The 20,974-nt window shown below is 35.6% G+C and overlaps 2 protein-coding genes across 2 annotated transcripts; both read right to left on the bottom strand.

The window, feature by feature from the left end:
* Positions 1 to 719: 719 nt before the first annotated feature.
* On the bottom strand, positions 720 to 6,453 carry LOC109110942 (annexin A2-like). The gene is made up of 15 exons (XM_042744811.1): positions 6,297 to 6,453; positions 6,168 to 6,216; positions 5,622 to 5,786; positions 5,063 to 5,147; positions 4,814 to 4,916; positions 4,613 to 4,701; positions 4,130 to 4,243; positions 3,893 to 3,981; positions 3,029 to 3,110; positions 2,849 to 2,887; positions 2,399 to 2,489; positions 1,857 to 1,964; positions 1,679 to 1,734; positions 1,012 to 1,119; positions 720 to 908 (listed from the first exon to the last, which is right to left on the bottom strand). The coding sequence occupies exons 4-15, from the start codon at positions 5,102 to 5,104 to the stop codon at positions 780 to 782; spliced, it is 1,050 nt and encodes a 349-aa protein (XP_042600745.1). The 5' UTR covers positions 5,105 to 5,147; positions 5,622 to 5,786; positions 6,168 to 6,216; positions 6,297 to 6,453; the 3' UTR covers positions 720 to 779.
* Positions 6,454 to 6,500: 47 nt separating this feature from the next.
* On the bottom strand, positions 6,501 to 20,007 carry LOC109110943 (beta/gamma crystallin domain-containing protein 2-like). The gene is made up of 19 exons (XM_042745505.1): positions 19,005 to 20,007; positions 15,938 to 15,985; positions 14,618 to 14,736; positions 12,803 to 13,013; positions 12,357 to 12,496; positions 12,137 to 12,263; positions 12,002 to 12,037; positions 11,761 to 11,900; positions 11,294 to 11,420; positions 10,325 to 10,479; positions 10,064 to 10,190; positions 9,723 to 9,755; positions 9,460 to 9,572; positions 9,197 to 9,326; positions 8,918 to 9,057; positions 8,682 to 8,805; positions 8,429 to 8,587; positions 8,160 to 8,319; positions 6,501 to 7,407 (listed from the first exon to the last, which is right to left on the bottom strand). The coding sequence occupies exons 1-19, from the start codon at positions 19,860 to 19,862 to the stop codon at positions 7,319 to 7,321; spliced, it is 3,036 nt and encodes a 1,011-aa protein (XP_042601439.1). The 5' UTR covers positions 19,863 to 20,007; the 3' UTR covers positions 6,501 to 7,318.
* Between the last annotated feature and the right edge of the window lie 967 nt (positions 20,008 to 20,974).

Below are 20,974 nucleotides of genomic sequence, written 5' to 3'. Positions count from 1 at the left end.
TATATATATACATATATATATATGTATATATATATATATATATATATATATATATATATATATATGCGCTATCAAATGATGAATCGTGATGAATTTGTTTGTGTATACTATGCATTCATAAATACAAACATGTATGCATATATTTAAGAAAACTTTTATGTTTATATATCAAATATATTTATATAAAATATAAGAATATAAAGATATAAATGTATATACATGTAAATATTTTCAAAGTATATACTGTATGTGCATATATATACTGTATTTATATATACATAATAAATATACACAGTACACATACATATATTATGTAAACAATTTTTTTTATTTTGGATGGGATAAATCGCAATTAATTGTTCAACAACACTATATATATATATATATATATAGTAGTCTGATACTGAAGAGGAAGTACATATACTGATGATCAAAAAATTTACCTTTTTATCCTTTAAAAACGCTTATGGTCAATAATTCAATAATATAAATCAATAAACCAGAGATTTCATTTGATTTCTATGGAAGCCCATTTCCGCCCCATAAGAAAAAAGTAATACTTTGGTAAATCATAATTATAATATAGACGTCAATATTCTGAAATGAAAAAGTCATGAAAATTATGAGAAAAAAAGTCAGAACTGACATAAAAAATGTTAAATTGTATTATTAAAACTATATTGCCTTCCACAGGGATTCATAAAGGACAGTGCTCCAAATCTCAGTTACATTTTATTTATTTATTTATTTTCAGACACAAAGCTTTTGTTTAACAGCAATTAAATGAATGGAATGCTTTCACTGTGTGCACATACATGTTTATCATTTGTGTCATACACAGCATTTCTTCTAATCTTCTGCTCGACATATAGCCAACAAACCCTGCTGGAGTTCACCTTTAAACTGTTCTATTGAGAAAAAAACAAGAAAGCAAAAAAACAACAAAAACATGTTGGTGAAATGATGGTGAAGACTGGTTATAAAGATCTGTGTGAGTGAGTGTGTGGACACCTGCAAGGCTGTGTACAGTGAAGTTCCTGTTGACTGAAGGTATGCCACTCTAACTCTCAGTAGATCCTCCTCACTGTGAGCCACCATCACACCCTGGACCACCGGTGCCTACAGAGTACAGGACAGAGTATCGGTCAACACATATCTATAGCAAAAATAAAAACAAAGACAACTGAGCATGATACAGTGTATCAACAAGCAGTGATCTCAATATCCGTGTAAAGTTGTTTAAAAGAACTTGCTGTTTTGCATTTGCAAGTGCTTTGCATGGATTTAGCATATTGTATTCAGGAATTAACATGTAAGTTTTCATTGATACATACCTGCATGCAAAACAATGTTTATACTAGTAAGTTTATACTAGTACTGTAACTGTGTGCACACTTACACAACATTTTCTATGATGACTGAGACTTCTGTTGATTTTAAATTGAACTAATGATATTTTCTATCCACTAACCTTATACCAAACCCTCAAATAAACCTTTTTGTATTTTAGGCCCAACATATAGATGATTTTAGGTTTTATTTTTCTCTAGTTGGGACATTTGGTGCCCAGAATGCTGGCAAAACCTGATCATGCACACAGAAGTTTTAAAGTAGATAATTCAATAGCAGCATCAATTAATACTTAAGATATTTCTAAATCAAAATCAAAAAATCTTACTTTCATAGTTTGGATCCGTTGTGCCAAGAATAAATACTGGTTCTGTATACATCGTACTGATGAGAAAAAGAAAAGAAATCAATTGCAAATGCTTTGTGGATTTATATTAATAATTGATCATTACACATTGAGCACACACACATTAATACATCCTCAAACACACATAAACCAGTTTTACCTAGAGTCTTTAAGCCCTTTTTCAGGTCACCAGAGAGGACTCCTTTAAAATGTCCCTCTAAAGCGTCCTCCACTGTCTGGCCTTTCTCAAACTCCAGTTTTTCCAGCACTGAAGTACAAATAACATTACTGTTCACACACATTGGAAATATTTGTCCTTGTCAACCTTACAAATACCATACAAGAAGGCTTAAATAGTACAGATGGATATGATTTTCATGTTAAAAAAAAGTGTCAATAACTTTACATAAGTAATCATCTCTACCAAGGTTACAGGAAACAAAAACCTTTCCAAACAATAGGACTGCCAACGATAGATATAAAAGCTACCAAATTTTAAAATACCTTAAAAAAAAATGTAATTCTAGATTTTGATTTGTAGACCAAAAAAGTTAGTTAGTGTCTATAATATGAATATTTTTCTTGTTGATTACATGTTCATAAAGAACGGTTTTCCACATCTTCTGAAGACATTTTTCCAACAAATTTGTCCCTGAAATTATAGCTAGATCAGAAACACACACACAAGCACTTGCAACTCACCAATTCTGAGATGGTCTGGGTTTCTTGTGGTGAGTATTTTGATCCAAATATCAGCTGTAGGTTTCTTGTTTTTCAGCTCCTCAGATAAAGACTGTAAAACAAAATGAAAAATACTGATTTCAATCACACAGTTCAATCAGGTAGATGAAATATGCATATTATCTGAGTTGAATTCTAAGAAAAGCCTGTATATCTGTCACTAACTAATCTGAAATTCCTACAACAGGATCCTGCTTCCGAGGTCATCTAGAGGTCTCAGTTAGGGCTGATGCAGTGCAACATATCAAACAAAGCAAAGTCAACATCATAGGTTTTATAGATAAACCAAATCTCTTAATATGATATGAAAGTAGTCCTGGGAGTGCAGGGTGACTTGAGGGCACCTGAAATCTTTTAAAGGAACAATTCATCCTAAAATGACAAATCTGTCATAAATGTATATGGACTCACTGCTACATCCTGTTCAATAATTCCTGGTCCATTCTCTTTCTGATAAAAGAGAGAGAGAGAGAAAAACATAGAGAATGAGCATGATTACTCACACAGCACAAGATACTGACATACTGATGAATTATTTTTGTTAATAAATATTTAACTGAGATTCAGGACAGGAGGCATCACACTTCTTACCTTCAACAATGCCACAATGAGCTTTGAAAAATCTCCACTGGTTTCACTTATCAAGTCTTTCTCCAAATCCCGCTTATACTCTGTTAAAGTGACAATGTTGAAAGATTCAGACACAGACTGATGGAAAATGTATGCAGTTATCACTAATATTCAATTCTTACTGAATTAAATATTATAATGATAATATATGCACTAATGTTTCAGTAAAATTTATTTTTTAAACAAATACATTTTATTTAAAAAAGGATGCATTAAATTGACAGTGACAGGACTTTTACATTAGTACAAAAAAAAATCTGTTTCAAATAAACGCTGTGGTTTTGAAACTTTTATTCATTAAAGAATTCTCTGTATTTTTGATTAATAAATGCAATTTTGATGAGCAAGACTCTTTAAAAACATTTTAATTGAAAACAATTTACTGACCCCAAACTTTTGAAAGGTAGTGTATTGTTATATATATAAATATAAAATAAACATTAAATCGTATCTCAATAAAAAGGATGCACTGATATTCTGTTTTAATTATAACTGAAAGTTTTAGTTTTCTCAAAAATGGCAATGTCTTGTTGTCCAAAACATTGTGTTGCATTACAGTGAAAAAAATCACCAATAATCAATAAGTAATTAGTGTCATATATGTGCACAATTCTTTGTAAATATTTAGTGCTCACGTTGAGTGATCATCATTCCAAAAACTTTTTTTTTGACAATACAGCTTTTTAACCCTATGACAATATGCAAAGCTTTCAGTGTGAGCAGGGTTAAAAGTGAGACATTCCAAAAAATTAGGCATTTTTTTGTTTCATTTTTTTTTTTAATGTTTTAAATTTTTTTATTTTTTGAATATTTTTTAAAGAGCATTTTTTTTGTGTAGCCCTGATGTCTGAGAGCTGCTGTGGTGTCCTTGTGCACAAAATCTCTAAAAGGGTTTCTTCATCTGTACCAGCACCCTGAACACACAAAACATCAATACAGTCTGAATGGATATTGAACTATAATGAACTGTATGCTGATAATCACAAACACAAACACAGAGTCATGTTATTGCATACTCATAGCACTATAGAACTAGCACTATACTAGTGATTCATGCCGAACCTCCATGGCTTTGCGTAAGCGATGGGCCTCAAACTGCTCTGGTATCATCATCAGTCCAAGTATCAGAGACTGCAGATCACCAGAAAGAACCTTCTTCAGACTTGCGTCCAATTCCTGTAGCACACACACACACAACCACTGTTCTGTCACACACACATTTTTGTATCATGATAAGGATTATCCATTGACTTTTATTGATTTTATACTGAGTTAATGATATTTTATATCCTCTAAACCTAAACCAAATCCTCACAAGCCTTTCTTTATTTTTTAGATGTTCATTAAGACATTACTTAAGGTGTTTAGTATGTTTACAAGGCCATTTTTCCTAATGGGAATTATACGTGATATTAATTTTTACTATCCTTGTTGGGACATTTGGTCACTTCTTATAGTAGTTGGCCTTTAAAAAACACAACCTGACCGCCACACACAGACAGACTAGCTTGTGATGATTTGGAGATTAATTTGTTTCTGATTTACCTTTTGTGAGAAATTCTTGTACGCCTGGGCAAGAGATCGTCTCTGAGCATTACTGCGATTGGTTAGTATTCTCACAGTTGTGCTCACATCTTTAACAGAAAGATATGGTAGTTTGAAATAACAACAATTTGTATAAAAGAATACTAGCTGATTGACTTTTACTACCACAATCATGCCCCATGAGCATTTATATAGCTGTACCTTTCTTCTCCAGTGCAGTGTGCAGGACTGTAACATCTCTCTCGGGACGAAAATTTGGGAAGGGCCGCACTGACCCCAGGGTGCCCCACCACATGTCTTCAGACTGTGGGATGATAAAAAAAAAAAAAAAAATAGGCAATGTAGGGGAGGATGGAGAATGTCGAAGAAAAGAGTCTTGCTTTTAAAAAGAACAATGGGATTGAGATGATTCTGAGATTCAGAGAAAACTATACAGAAGAAAACATTCACCATAAGTAGAGATATTTCCTGTGACTTGGCTTCTGTCTCCATGACAGCACTTGTCAGTATAAAAGGAAGTTATGCACAAGCTGCACTGAGGAAAAAAAAATGGTGTTGAAACAATTTTCTAGTAAATTTTCACAAATACTTTCAAAGTAACACAATGAATAAAAGATGACATTTTAAAGACTGATAAAAGTATTTTCTTTTAAAATGTACTCCAATAATCTTTGTTTTAACTACAAGTTTGATCATTTTTACAGTGTATTTAAAAAAACAACAATAAATACAAAAACAATAAAAAAACACAACACCTTATAAAGAACATTGTTCTTCAAAATATACTGTAAATACATTTCTTTATTCCTTTTCTCAAACACAGAGAAATTAATAAACAATGAAATTAACAATCTTACTTAAATTATCAGTGCAAATTTAATTGAAATCAGCTAAGATCCTTCTGACAAAAAGATGAAAGCAAATATGTTTAGAAGAAATTTTAGTTTAAAAAATGTTTACCTACTTAAATACTACTCTGATAGCTGGATGATTAGTTAAAGTGGTTTACCTGCTGAAGACTCAGAATTGAAGTGTCTGTTATGAGATATCAGTCTTTTTTTTTTTGGTGACTCCTGGTCTGCCCTCTCAAATAGTGCAAGATGAAAACTCAAGGTTTTAAATCGTTGTTGAGAAATAAATAACGTCCATACGCCGTATTTCTCAGGCTCCTCTGCTGCAAGAAGCACAAAATGTCTAAGACCAAACAAGCTCTCAATACCTTAGATCAGATCAGATCAGATATCCCATGGGTGTAACCTTGACACTACACACAAGAACTTTTAAAAACCTGCATAACTGGAAGACTCAATTGACTAGTTTCCTCCCCAAAACAACCATTTCTGAATTACAAAGATTCAGAGAATTCTCGAATTAGTAGATGTATACATTTAAACAGAGTTCGACATTAGTTGCTAAACGCTGCATAAAACAGGTTGTAATTTGAGAAATGTGTGAACGTGTTATTAATGTCAACAAAGGCGTTAGTGGAGCTGAACTTGAATGTGACTGTGTACATAAACTCAAGTCAAATGTTGAAAATATCACGAATATTTACCTCCACCTGAAAGAGCAACATCATGAGGTGTGACGTTTGATTTGTAGACCTGAACAAACAAAATGGCATCATTATAAGCATCTGCATACTTTTTATTCATCCGCAGTCGTTATCAGACAGATATCTTACAGGCAGCACTCATGCAACTCTTGACCTCACCGCTCCAGTCCGAAACTCACGGAACGCGTTAAAATGAGCAAACAAGCACTACTACACAATAACACAAATACGACGACACAAGTTATTTTTGATGAACGGTTATAAAAAATTAAAACGATACTAAAATATCAATAGCCCACAGTGAAGTACAAAAAAGTGTGAATTCCGACATGATTGTTTTTTTTTTTTTACAATTTTATTACAAAATTAAAGCCACTCCCTGTTACATATTTCACATTGTGCTTTGAAAATAACATGTAGCTATACATAATAAAGTTTCCTGGCTGTCCAAAAACATGCGACTTTTTATTGACATCACATTTTTATTGACATCAATGACTGACGTCAGCACACTTTTAAAAACAACATGGCAGACCGAAATCTGCCAGGATCCACTCCAGTAGCTTTTGCATTGACTATAAACTAATTGCAGGCATTGATATAAAAGCGTATACCAGAATATACCCAATATGTCAAACGTTTATAAAAAATAGCATTAGCTTGTAAACAAATAAAATGAGCAGAAATGAAAGAATGCTTCGAAAGTTGCCAGATTCATATACGATGATGAGTTCTCATATGATGCATAGGAAAAGAGGAAAAAAAGTTTTTGAGTGACTTAACCACCAGCACCATCATCATGTGTGTAAATGACTTGTAGGTAATATGTTTTATTCAAATTATGTGCAAATAAAACCCATCACAGGCGAGAGATTTACGTTTCAAGAACACTAGCATATTGAATGATATTTGACCTCTGCTTCGCTTTCATTTTTAAATGACAATACATTGATCCATTTTATCTATTATACAGTCTCTACTGACACAAGAAACCTTTCTTGCCCAACATCTTCTGATTGTATGTAAGCATGACTCAGAGGTGCCCTCATAGTGTCCTATATCAGATCACAGACAGTGTTTGTATTGTTGGGGCAGGACGAGTGGGTGGAGTCAGAAGGAGAAGGGGGTCAGATGAAGGAGAGAGGGCGGGATCAAACAAATTCCAGCTCCCACTGTTGGCTGGCATGTTCCTCGTTCTCTTCTCGAATCACTAAATGTTGTTTGTCGTATTGCTTACCCCCTGTAAAAAAAGAGAAATTAGATTGCTGGAGCATGTTATTTGTTTCTTCAGTAGTTGTCAACTAACATGGACATGGACATTTGTATTCAAAATCATGATTTTAGGTCTAAATCCACATATTTATAAAGTAAAAACAATAATATTGTGAAATATTATTATATTAAATATTAAAATAACTGTTTCTATTTTAATACATTTTAAAATGTCATTCATTCCTGTGATGTCAAAGCTGAATTTTCAACAGGCATTACTCAAGTCTTCATTGTTACATGATCCTTCAGAAAACATTTTGATATTTGAGAAACTTTTCTTATTTTCAAAGTCGAAAACATAATATTAAGCATTAACATATTCCATTCTTTCAAACACAAAAAAGTATTGACCTGAAACTTTTGAGTATTTCTCAAACTCTCTTTAATGATAGCTAACATAATTATCAAAAAACTGCATGTATAGTAAATATAAAAATATAAAAGTATATAAAGATCAGAAAAACATTGTTTGATAGATTTAGATGAAGTATGGCATGACACACTGCTGGACACTTCTGTATTGATATCAGCTTCTCGTACATTTTTTCATTCTTTATCAAAATTATATTTTTAATGTATTAATAGGAATGGTAATAAAACATATTTTTATAATAAATAGTAAATAAATAGCAATATTATTAAAAATAAAATAAATTAAGAGGCACAACAGACAGTAGTTAAGCTTGTGCTTGGTACATAAAGCACCAAACTAAATCTCACCCTTGATATCCAGCACCATTCCAGGGAAGGTGATGCTGGAGATTGTGCCGCTGACCTGAGCGCTCCAGGTCTGCACTGGAACACGCGTTTCAGTCCACAGCACCACCTTAGCACCTGACTCCACATTACCCATCACCTGCAGACTCATGGTTCGAGCCAGCTGACACAAAGAGAGCACATGTTCAACAGTCTGAGAGGGGGTGACTTTAAGAAGTTCGAAACAATAACTATACATGCATTATTCATCCACTTCATGGTGTGCAAAGTACCTTGTTTTTGATTAGCCCGTCCTGGTAAAGCCAAATATCACTCATTCCCTCCACCTGCTCTGTGACGACCACACGGCCCGTCTTCATGTCCTCAACACCACCCTGCACTGATATGTAGTGGCCCGTCTCTTTATTTTTGATGCGGAACAGTCTTTGTTTCTATAAGGATATAAACACGCAATCAAAACATATAAGAAACGCTGTTTTCAAGTTGTCATGTGCAAATAATTGGTCATGTGAAGGTGATACTAACTTGTCTGACTGGATACATGGAGCCGATACATGAAAGAGAACTGAATTTATGCCAGTTTGTGATTTCAATGGGCTCCAAAAGGAACTGGCGCCCCCTGTAGTTACTATGTTCACATAACACCCAGCTGCAAAGAGATTGACATGGTTTTGATATATGAGAAAATTTCATACAAAATAGTCATGAAACCGAAAATGTACTAATTTGAACCAAAAATATATGCAACACTGCAAACTCACCAACCACTGTTGACCCTGACAGAGAGGAAATGTGTATTAAATCCTTCCTCCTGCATGTTGGAAATCCGTGTATCGATGGTGACCTCCCGACCCTCAAAGCACTCCAGTCCAAAGAGCGAGATTGACGGCACCGAAAAGGTCTGAAAGAGAGAACAAACAGGCAAAAAAATAAATAAAGATATAAGTGGGAAAATCACTTGTCTATAGGTTTCTCATTGGATCATCTGTCCACCTCTTTTCCAGAAATATATATTTAGTAAGAAAGCAGTTTTTTCTCACCATTGGAACTGCTTTGACAGAGTGAATGTCCGAGTCAGTTGGGATGCCCATGCTGGTCAGGTTGGGATAATCTCCTTCAGACAGAACATACATGTTTCCTGTGAACTTCTCTCCTCCATAAAGCACCCAACTGAAATGAAGTGAAGAAATGAGTACAAATTCAACAAATTCAGAATACAAATTCAGAGTGTCACAAATAAGTTTGCGGCCACTCTATACTGCATTCTCTAAACCTTAATCCCACCTCAAATTTTCTCACTAACCTTCCTCCCACCACCCTACAGGACTTAACAGTGAGCCTTTCAGGCAAACAGCCCTGGTTCCGATGACAAACCCTACATGTGCCTTGGAAATCCGGCTCTGAGTAGAGCAGCACCTGCAGCAAAAGGAAAAACAAAAAATTCAGCTTTTCCAAAGGAATTGCATTTTAAAACAAGAAAAAAGTTATTTTAGTTGTAATAATATTTCACAATATTACTGTTTTTACTGTATTTTTGCCTCAGTGAGCACAAGAGACTCAGCTTACCTCATTTCTGAAGCTGGGTTCTTCACTAGGTGCCTGAAATACACAAGAACAACCGCATTAATGAAATCAAGGACAGACTATTAAATGGAGATTCATAGGGGAATTCATGAAACAGTTCATGTTGATGAAATACATTAATACTACTTCAGCACATTTAACTGGTTGAAGTGGATTGCAGGTGGTTATCAAATAATACACAAGAATTTACGATGATGCCTCTCAATATTTTCTAATATTTACTCTTTATTCGAAACATTTTTAACCACACACAATTTGAGTCAACAGTCCTTGCACAAACTGTTTGGAGTAGATGAATGAATAATGAAATGCCTCTGACTTACTGTGAGGATGGGCTGTATGGAGCAGATGCGGTTGTCTTCAGAGCCCCAGTCTCCACAGTTGTTGTAGAAGCCTTTCTCCAAGATGTACTGGTTACCTGAGAAATCCACATGAGAGTATGCTACCCACCTGAGGAAAGGAAGAAATTTACATATTAAAACTTGGCTCGATCTACTAGACTGCATTAAGACAATAACTATCAGATATTGTATGTGGAAGAGATTTATGGTCACTCAAAGAGAGACAGAGGGATCAGTACATACGCTCCACTCAGCACGTGGATGGAGCGGGTGTTGATGCCGAACCCAAACAGCTCCACATCTGCGACAGCTTCTGTCACCTCAAACGTGGGCTCTTCACCCTCTGCTTTCTCCTCTTCAGGCATCCCATATAACACCAGCAGGGGCTCAGACAGGTCCTACAAGAGGCAGATATTACAGTCCAAAAAATTTATCTATTAATTTTGTGTACAATAATGTTTAATGATGAAGTGCACTAAACAGCAAAATACTGTGCAAGCTTAAAAATAAATAAATAAATAAGTGTATTATTTATTTATTTAATAAAATATATTAATATTTTCATTTTTTTAAACCAATGTACATGTATTTATAGCAAGTCACACAAATTCTATTTAAAATATTTTAAAACACATATTATATATTTTAAGTATTAGTAGTAGTACTATATTAATACAATCAAATGTATATTTTTTGTATATTTCTTAGTATAGATATTTACATTCCTTTATATTTAGTCACATAAATTCTATTTAAAATATATTTTTAAAACATATATTGTATTACTGTTGTTATTGTTATTATTATTATAGTAGCTGTAATAGTATATCTATATAATATATTAATATTTTCTATAATTTACAGTATAGACATTTACATGGTTTTATAGCTTGTTACGGAAATTAAATTATATCTGATATATTATTTAAACATATTTAAATAATTATATAAATTATTTAAACATATAATAATATATATAAAATTTATTCTATTATTATTATTACTAATATTATTACTAGTAGTAGTAGTAGTAATATAATACACTTTTAAATTTTTTATTATATTATTATTATATTATTATATTATTTTTTTGTATTTCCATTTTTATAAAGTTTTTTATTTTTTATTTAAACTTAATGGTATGAATCTTGGTGAGATTTTATCATAAACAAATAATATAAAACAGTATAATTTATTTTGTGTTTGTCTTACAGCTTGGATGACTCGGACTGAGCGCAGCTCTGAGTTCACTCCTCCCCACACACAGTATGTTTGGTACTCTCCCTCCTCTAGAAGATACTGGTGACCCCGGAAACCCTCCTTCTCATAGCCGACCCAGCTATAAGACAGATCGAGTAAGTCAAGCACAACAGAATAGAGAACAATACAACAAAAATAAGTCAGATACAGTCCCGCATACTATGGATAGTAAATATGTGACACTGGACCACAAAACCAGTCTTAAGGGCCAATTTTTTGAAATTGAGATTTACATAATCTTTACTTAATATCCTAATCATTTAAATACAAATTTTGACCCATACAATGTATTGTTGGCTATTGCTACAAATATACCCTTGCTTCTTAAGACTGCTTATGTTGGCCAGGGTCACATATATCAGTTCTTGTTCTCTTCCTCACTTTATTCTCAATCAAACACACATATTTTCAATACTCACCAGCCTCCAATAACTTTAAGGGATCCTGCACTGAACATAAACAAGGATTGCTGCTTGTCCACTCTTGACAGGAAATCTCTCATGCTGCTGTAGATTTCTCTGCTTTTGCCAGTGAAATACGGTTTTTCATAGAGCACAATCTATTGAAAACCAATTATATCAAACATGAATGATCATTGTTCCCATAAAGAACATCAAATACGTTACTACTTTATTAGATGGCAGTTGATGAAACGCTTACTTTTGGCTCATAGAGGTTCTCCACTCTAGGTTCCCCCTACAAAAAAACATTTGTATTAATATACCTAATTTTATTTCTGATATGCTGTGGAATCATTGCCAAAAAAGGACAGTAGACTGAGGAGGAACTGCTCACTATTTTAAGCGGGTGTAGGGAGCCCACATATGGATGTGTGACACCCCAGCTAGCTGGGGTGGGGAATCCCCCGACTTCAAGCACTCGTGGGACACCCTGAAAGAAGGGCTCTGCAAACACCAACCATCTGGAGGAGATCAAACACATGATGTTAACAAATAAATAATGCCACCGAGCCCAAGTAGAATGGAATTTGGAATTAGCTGCACTGATCACTCACAGTCCAGCATTGATGATGATGGAGTTTGCTTTGACTGGGAAGCCAAAAATTCTGGAGTCTTCTGACGTGTCTCTGAATGTGACCTTCTTGCCTTCTGCATTTTCTTCTGGGAAAAGGCTGATTTCAGGAACACTGTAATCCTGGAAAGGTAAAAAACAATAACAAAACTCCTTACAAAGACTTTACTTATACAAGCCTGAGTTCCTAAAAAGTGTGTAGAAGTCCTGACAAAATACAGGCACAATTCCGCTTGAGGTCACAAGGTGGCGCACTTGAACCTTTCATAATATGGCAATGACATGACACCACAAACCAAAACATGATCCCTTCCATCCCAGACACATTTACAAGCTAAAACAATGTCAGATCTTAAGATCTGTCTATAGCAGAATATTTATGAACTTGAATTTCAACTAACAAGAAATGTAAACACAAGTCTGACATACTCTCACTGCTCGCCGTATGGAACCGATGACAAACTTCCTCTTTAGCCGTGGCTTGGACTCATGTTCCTCTTGCTCATGGTCCTGTGTTGTTCCATTCTGCTGATTAACCACTTCTTCATCCGGTGGTCCAAATGGATTTGTCAGCTCGATGTCCCCCTCATCCAGAGCAATCTTTTCCCCTTTGAATTCGGGCTTCTCATACAACACCCAACTTTGGAAGACAAAACAGAAGACATGATATGAGGAAAGGAACATACAGTAAAACTTCAGTACAGGGATTGATTCTCACTATTAACTAGTCGCTTATTAGCATGCCTATTATTATCATATTGGCTATTTATTAGTACTTCAAAAGCACATATTCTGCATGACCATATTCTACATCCATATCCAAATACCTAAGCTTAACAACTACCTAACTAACTATAAATAAGCAGCAAATTAGGAGTTTATTGAGGCAAAAGTAGTAAATGGTTTGTTAATGGCGAGAAATGGACCTTACAATAATGTGTGACTGAAATGTAACTGTTTTGAACATTGATTATAATAATTAATATATCTTGAGCAACAAGTCAGCATATTAAAATGATTTCTGAAGGATCACGTGACACCAAGGACTGTAGTAAAGATTCAGCTTTGCCATCACAGAAATGAAATGCATTGTAAAATATATTAAAATAGAAAATATATTTTGAACTGTAATATCTTGCAATATTATTGTTTTTAGTTTTTATCAAATCAATGCAGCCTTAATGAGAATAAAGAGACTTCTTTTAAAAATATTTTAAAAAATCTTATCAACCACAATTTATGAGCCTTTTATGAAATACATAGCTTAGCAGCTATTACCCTACCTGAACTTCTACTTGAAGCACATGTGTTTTGACACCTGAGGGAGCAAAATCGTTAGAAACAACACAATGTGTATGTTATGACATCGCCTGGCAAACTACAATACAGCTGACATGATAAATTACTTGGGCAAAATGAAGTTGTTTATGCATAAACATTCATCAGTGAAAATGAAACAGGTAGATGAAACAGTAGCTCTTAGGTGTTCCTATTAGTATAAAAAGGTATAATTCAAAAATTAGTTAATTGGTATAAGCTAGAGTTGTGTATTTCTGCAGTTAATCATATTTTACAGTGATATGGAAATGTTTTATTGCTGGGAGGCAGGGAGAGTCTGCATGTTAAGACTGATGTGGAATGTGTCTGATTCTCTTCACTAGCCCATGTGACTATATTATTTATTGTGCATTAATATTTACTCCTGTATATTTACTGTTCTGTGTCAGTAATATTTAGCATTATCCTGAACAGCATTATTATTGTATTATGTCAATAACCATTTCAGTATTTCATTTTAATTACTTAATTAAAGTAGTTGCAGGTTAATGCCTAATAATAATATAAAAAGGTGAAGACAGTAAAGACTTTAACATTGTAAGAAAAGATTTCAAATAAATGCTGTTCTCCTGAAAAAAAAAGTATTACGGATTCCACAGAAATATTAAGCAGCTGTTTTCAACATTGATAATAAGAAGCAACAAATCAGAATATTTGAATGATTTCTGAAGGATCGAGTAATTGCTGCTGACAATTAAGCTTTGCCATCACAGAAATAAATTACAGTTCAAAAACATAAAAAAATTCTGAAAGGTAGTGTATGTTGCCTTGAAACATATGCATCTTCAAAACCTTGTGCCCTTAAGTGCTCATTTAAAATGATGTACAAAATAAACAGAGAAATTAAATTTATATGTGCATGCTTATGTGAGCATATCAGGTCAGCAATGTTTGTTTTCCACTCACCCTCCTCTGATCACTCTGATTGAAATAGTGTCTGTAAACTCCCATGGTGTGGCGTCCACAACATCACCACGCACTTCAATTCTCTCACCGGTCATTCCAGGCTTGTCATAGATAAACATCTAACAGAAAAAAAAGAAACAGCTAAAAAAAAAAAGTCCCACCAATCTTTTCTACAAAGACTGCACTGTTTAATATTTAACCATCTTAACCACTAGGGGCAGCAGATGTGCTAATATTGGACATGGGACAATATTCCTTTGTCCTGCACTGACAGTCAAACATGTCCATTAGCACTGTCCTACTTTTGAAAGTCACTTTTATTGTCTAAAAACCTTAAGGCTGCAGTATTACACTGACGACAATGTCAGAGAAGGAAAGGACAAGAATATGCAAGAATGAGCTTGACAAGCCAGTTTCGGTGACCTTTTCTAAATCTTTACAATTGCATCTAATGAAGAACACAAGAATGTCAACCAAAACTAATTCAGTAGAGATATATGCGTCGTAAACAGAGTTGTCAAATATATAAAATACACGTTTAGTAAATGTCACCGTGGCAAGTTGATTCATGCATACTGGAAAAGCGTTATTGTGGTTTCCACCAGACAGCAAACCTGAATTAGTGAATGCTAAAAAAGCTAATAGAAATGATAAACATTGTCTTTTGAGATAATATGAATAATGCTATTATACAGTATCATACAAATGAATTTTATTATATATATATATATTATTAGAAAATCTAGGGGGGTATGTACTTCCCCCAGTCCTTGACTGACGTTCATTTGACATTACAGAATTTCATATCTACAAAATCTCACATGAATGTTCTGGAAGCATGTTTCTGCCATAGAGAATGAATGAATGAATGAATAAACAAATAAATCACTTTATTTTCTAACCTCCAAGTAGAAAACACAAATTTGGTGTCAGTACTAAAAATTCATCATCTATCTTTTCTTTTAAAAATCATTTGAAAAAGAACATCATGTCACTTGCTGTTAGTCATGTCATTTGTAGTTCTCGTTTTATAATCCGTGACTGTCCAAACATGTGTGTTTGGCAGATGAAGTGGGTCGTAATGTGTTATTAACACCATCTGCAGAGCACTGCAGGCCTGATACACACCCACCAATCTCTCCCACCTGTTCTTAAATACCAGCCTCAGTGGAAACCAGGTACATTCTGTCACTTTCGCTTTAATATAATAAGCACATGCAGTAGAGCGAAAAATATGCAGGGCTTGGTTTAGCCTGATCAGTTAAGCCAATAATTTAATATCAGTAAGAAAAGAAAGGACATTTGTGTGAAACATCTCACCTTCCCAGGTCGTGGATTGAGCTTGCCATGCTCCTTTTCTTTTGTGAGCTAAATAAAGAAAATAAATATTTAAATGAGATGAAGCCTCATTCAAACAAACACAGATATAAACGCAATAGTTATTACCTTCTATTTTAAGGAAACATTACAATTAAAATTTTCAGAGTATGTTTGCACTATAGTGATAAGTAAAATATAACACTATTATGATAAGATCAGTCAGAAACCACAGAGACAATATTATCAGACATTCCTGTACACAGTGTTCAGTTCAAAACTTCATGTCACACGAATTTAGGATAATTCAATAAATAAATCATATTCAAAAGAAGCTAATTGTACTGAAATCTAGATCCCTTGATTGTCACCTTTGGCATTTTAAGAAAACACTACACTCCCTAACTTTGACAATAAAAGAACAAGTACTTTACACAACACTTGATGTTTCTACCTCTCAAGGTCACACGCAGGAAAATGCAAGAGGCTCACGGCCTTATTGTCACCAGACTCTTAAAAAAAAGCACTGGAATGCAGCAAAAATTTACTGAATGGTGTGTAAGACAAGCTGTTTGAAATGTTTATTGTACTTAGAGTTCCTCAGGGAAACTATATACATTAGGGGAAACTAACTGAGAATGACATCAACACTGCAGATCTGCTGTTAGCTTCTATGATCCGTTGGCGTTTTTAAATGGAAATCAAGATCAGCTTATCAGGTAAAATAGTCAAGAGGTTCTTATGTGGATTAATGGTTTTCGATGAAAGTAACGTTTCTACATTTCATGTCAAGATCTCATTGTTTTTGCAAATGCCACATATTTATGTATGTAGGAGGTGATGAAAAGCCCTTCCCAGACTTTGACAAGCGACGTGCCTTTGCACTTGCAATGAGGCATGGCAAGGTTAGACGTTTGACAACATTACACAAGAGCCCAAGTCAAATTTCTCTGTTTGCAAATGGGGATGCTCTTAATGAAAAGTCACATACGTGAGTTACATAATACAGAAGCTATACCTCTATAAATCACCCATATGTCAGTCTCACTGTCAGGTATCATGAAAATATGTTTTCCAGAACGTCAGAATATTTCAAATATGCATAGTGAAAATGGGTGTGAGATGTAGTTGGTATCTCTACGGTCGATCTATCAACTCAGTGGAACAGTGAATGTGACATCTTACAGACATCTAGTCAACTTACACATGCTGCTTAAATGTGCCTACTTTTGTTTGGGGTGGGTCTCATTTCTAACTTCTGGATATAACTAAATCTTTAAAAACTGACCTTTTAGGAAGCCTTTTGCTGGTGGCTATAACGGCTATATCATTCATATGAAGTGCTGTATACTCCTAGCATCCAGTAGGAAACTGAAAATGAGTCTATATACTGTAGCCTATAGGGTTTCCATAAATGGATATCTGTGAAGCATGAAGGTGAAATAATTGTTTTCTCCATGTCTGTTCCAACTGGCAAATATACAGTAAGCTATTGCCAACCCAAAGAAGGGTGTGTCTGAGCGGGACTTGACATAGCCTGTCTAAGAAAATTATCAACGCTAATTAGAGGACTCAAAGCGAACGCAGTAAAATAATAATGTCACATTCCATCAGCCTCTCCTTCTTTCCCTGCCTATTGAAAAAAGTGCCAATTCAGCTTGATTATTCCCATGTTTTTCCAAGTGCAAAAACTGTCTGTTTTGTCTTACACAATCATTCTTTGAGAAATGCTGTCAATAGGAAACCAGCCTAATTATATACAGTTTCAATCAATTCTCATTTTGGTGTTATGAAAATATATCATTTCAAGAAGAACACTGCTTTATGCATAATTACAGGAAACCAAAAAGTTTGCTCTGTAATTGAAACCTGAACTATTATTATTTAGGGGGTTTGCATATTATGATATTGTTATATATTCCTGTAAATAGGCGTATGTGGCATCAAGTGACAGATATAAAGACTTTTGCATATTGAATTTAAATATAAAGTTGGATGTGGGTTGATCTGTCAGAGAAATCAACATCATCTATGTCAACACTCAAGCTGATTTACAGTGTGTGATAATGTGATCATTTGAATTTACTCTCTAAAGACAAACATCATAAAATTATTTCCCTTAGTAACATTACTAGTCATGTCCCAGAGAATTTAACATTCTTTGCATGATCAAACTTGTGAGGCAGTATTTAAAGCCTTGTATGCAAAGTCTCTGAAGCCTGATGCTTTCCAAACATTTTTATTTTGGGGGGATTTGAGAAACACCTGAGGCATGAAAGTGAGCATGATTCCTTGGAAGATGAAGGTAACACTTTCCCATAGTATCTCTAAACCCTAACCAAACTACAGTTTTGGTGAAACTGCTTTTGGTTAAAATCAAAATTTGACTTGCAAACTCAGTCTCTGTACAGTAGAGAGAAGCAGTAATAAAAAAGACTCCACAGAGCTGCTCAGTGTCCCTTTTGGAGGACAAGAGGAAACGTGAATATTGCATGAGGACTGAGGTAATGTATACTCCCATCAATCTCTATTGTAAACCCTTATTGGTGAAGTGACATAACACCCCTTCTACCCTTTCATTCACTGAGGTTTAAGGCTGAGGTGCTTGTTCCAACTCCTGGAGAGTCTTGCAGAGTTTTTTTGCAGGGTTTAGTTTCAACTCTAATGATGCAGCCAAAATTCTAAGCAGGTCTAGGAACAATGTAGAAGGGTTGTAATGAGGCAAGATATCAAGGAACAAGGGTGAGTAGACTAGGTTTAGGGCATCCTTCACCTGTCCAGGTCTAAAAACAAAGCCCATCAGACATTTGAGGTCTAAAACAATCCACATACTATGTTACACAATGCTTGGTTGTAAGTGGTTTCATATCAGGTTACACTAAGAGGCTGACTAGGACTGGGAGAAACAGAGCAGTGACATAATACTAAAACAACACTCTCATTGATTCCATGCCCTGATTCTCAGAGTGGTAAACTTCACCATGGCACTGTGTATCAAAGATATTTTACTATTGTAGTGCCTATGTGTTTGATGATGCCAACATATGCATTGTGACAAAGCAATACTCACATATGCATCAGGGAAGGCTCTGTATTTGAGGAGTAAGTTCCGCTCTGGTTCTGGATTTTTGTCCACTTGGAAGCTCTTGGTGTCATTGATTAGAAGACCTCCATCTAGACTACTGCTGCGCTGAAGACCCAAAGGTTGAGAGTTCTTGAGAAGCGTTTCAGAGGGCAGAGTGCGGTAAAGTTCCATAGTGGACTTGTGGTCAAAACTGGAGGTATCTTGTGAGTTGTGTTGGACAGATGGAGCCACGCTTATTCGAGAAGTTTCAGCGATCCCACTGAGGGAATTCGATGGAGATGTGAGGTACGAGAAGCGCTCAAAACGGGAACCGAGCAAGGTGTCAGATGCCATGGTGGCTGAGCTTATCCGCTCGTGACTGGGGCTGATCTCAGGGAGAGAGGCTGCACGAAAGATGGAGCGGTTTGAGGCCTTGCCGTTCTCAGTTGGCTGGAAAAAGAAGCTGTTTTCTAGGCGAGATGAGCCTCCATTCACGAGTCCTTTAGTAGGACTTTCTTCAGGACTCAAATCGTTGAGGGAGCTCCTGCGCATGACAATGCTACTGAGGGCCGAAGCTCGCAGAGGTAGAGAGAGCCCCCGATTTTGGGTCTCTCCGAGCTGCTGTTCCTTCATCATGGTCAATGGAGAGCGCATTTCTTTGGGGGTACTCCAGTTAAAGCCAATGTCTAAAGGCAGACTAGAAACTCCATTCAACAACTTTGGCTCAGTTAAAGGTGAGATTGGAGTACGAGGAGAGAGTGGGGTAGGGGGTGAGATTGGTGCATCCTCATCAATAGGTGGCAGTGAAGAGAAGGGAGTGTTGGATGGGGTGCGTTGAACCCTTTGCCGGACCGGTCGCTCCATGCTCTTGAGAGTGTCTACCAGTATCCATTTCTGAGAAGGATGAGGAAGAAAGAGGCTCAGGCTCAGGGCCAGTGGGTGAGGGAATCAGCTCTACCCGCGTAGCTTGGAAAACATCAGAGGAGTAGTCATCTGCCTCCACGATCATCAAGCGGGAATCGAAATGTGCCTGTGAGTCAAAAACTGTTTTTCTTATCTCCTGCTCTCCCTCTCCCTCTCTCGCTACAGGTAAACTAAGCTCCACCCTGCTCCTCCCACTAGTGTAACTCTCACTACTCTGATGAACTTCGCTCTCCCTAACTTTCCAGTTACTGTTGTCTAGGCTACCGTCAGTCTCTGAGGAGAATGCAGTAGGCTGGGTCTCAGGAGAGCGAAAATGAGACGTGTAGACTCCTTTTTTATAGCTGGGGGACAGTTGAGAGGAACGCAGGTATGTGCTATCTGTGAACGTGTAGTCTGAACGCTCTGTTATGCTGGACTGCTGTTCTTCAGAGCTAGAATGGAGACTTTTCCACCTCCTCTCAAGCTCAGGACTGGCTTTGCTTGGTTCTGACTGATCTCTAAGCCTAGCGCTGTCCAGTGGACTTCCATAGTTCCCAAAGTTTCCCTCTTTGTCAGTGCTGACCAGGGACACTTTGCGGACCACCATGGTATCCTCTCTGCCCTCTCGAGAAGATGATGGCCGACTGAGCTTTGTACTTAGCACTGCAACGCCAGAGTTCATGTCTGTATCAGATCCAGTCTCAGTTTCCAGTTGGTTCTCTGTTTCTGACTCAATCACTGTACTGAGAACAGTGGATGCATGAAAGAACCTAGAACAAAAGGGTAAAAGTCACATAGAAAAAACATTAATCATCTTTTAGAACGATACTCAGCACACATTTTAAAGCTTTTATAGTATGTGACTATTGTACATTTGAAGTCTATGAGTAATAAATATGGAGAACCTTGACATCTGTAGTTTTAAGCACAAATTCTGTTCATGTGATAAGGAATTTGAAGCTTGTTTGGTTTATGAATCCTTGAATAAATACATTCATATTTAAAGCAGAAGCATAAAAAGCACTAAATATAAATGCACATGCAAAGCAGAAGACATATCAAGCAAGGTATAA

Source organism: Cyprinus carpio, chromosome B19, assembly GCF_018340385.1.
Source record: "Cyprinus carpio isolate SPL01 chromosome B19, ASM1834038v1, whole genome shotgun sequence".
NCBI classification, from domain to species: Eukaryota; Metazoa; Chordata; class Actinopteri; order Cypriniformes; family Cyprinidae; genus Cyprinus; species Cyprinus carpio.
Note: the sequence above shows the minus strand (reverse complement) of the source record. Positions and strands in the feature narration are given on the sequence as shown.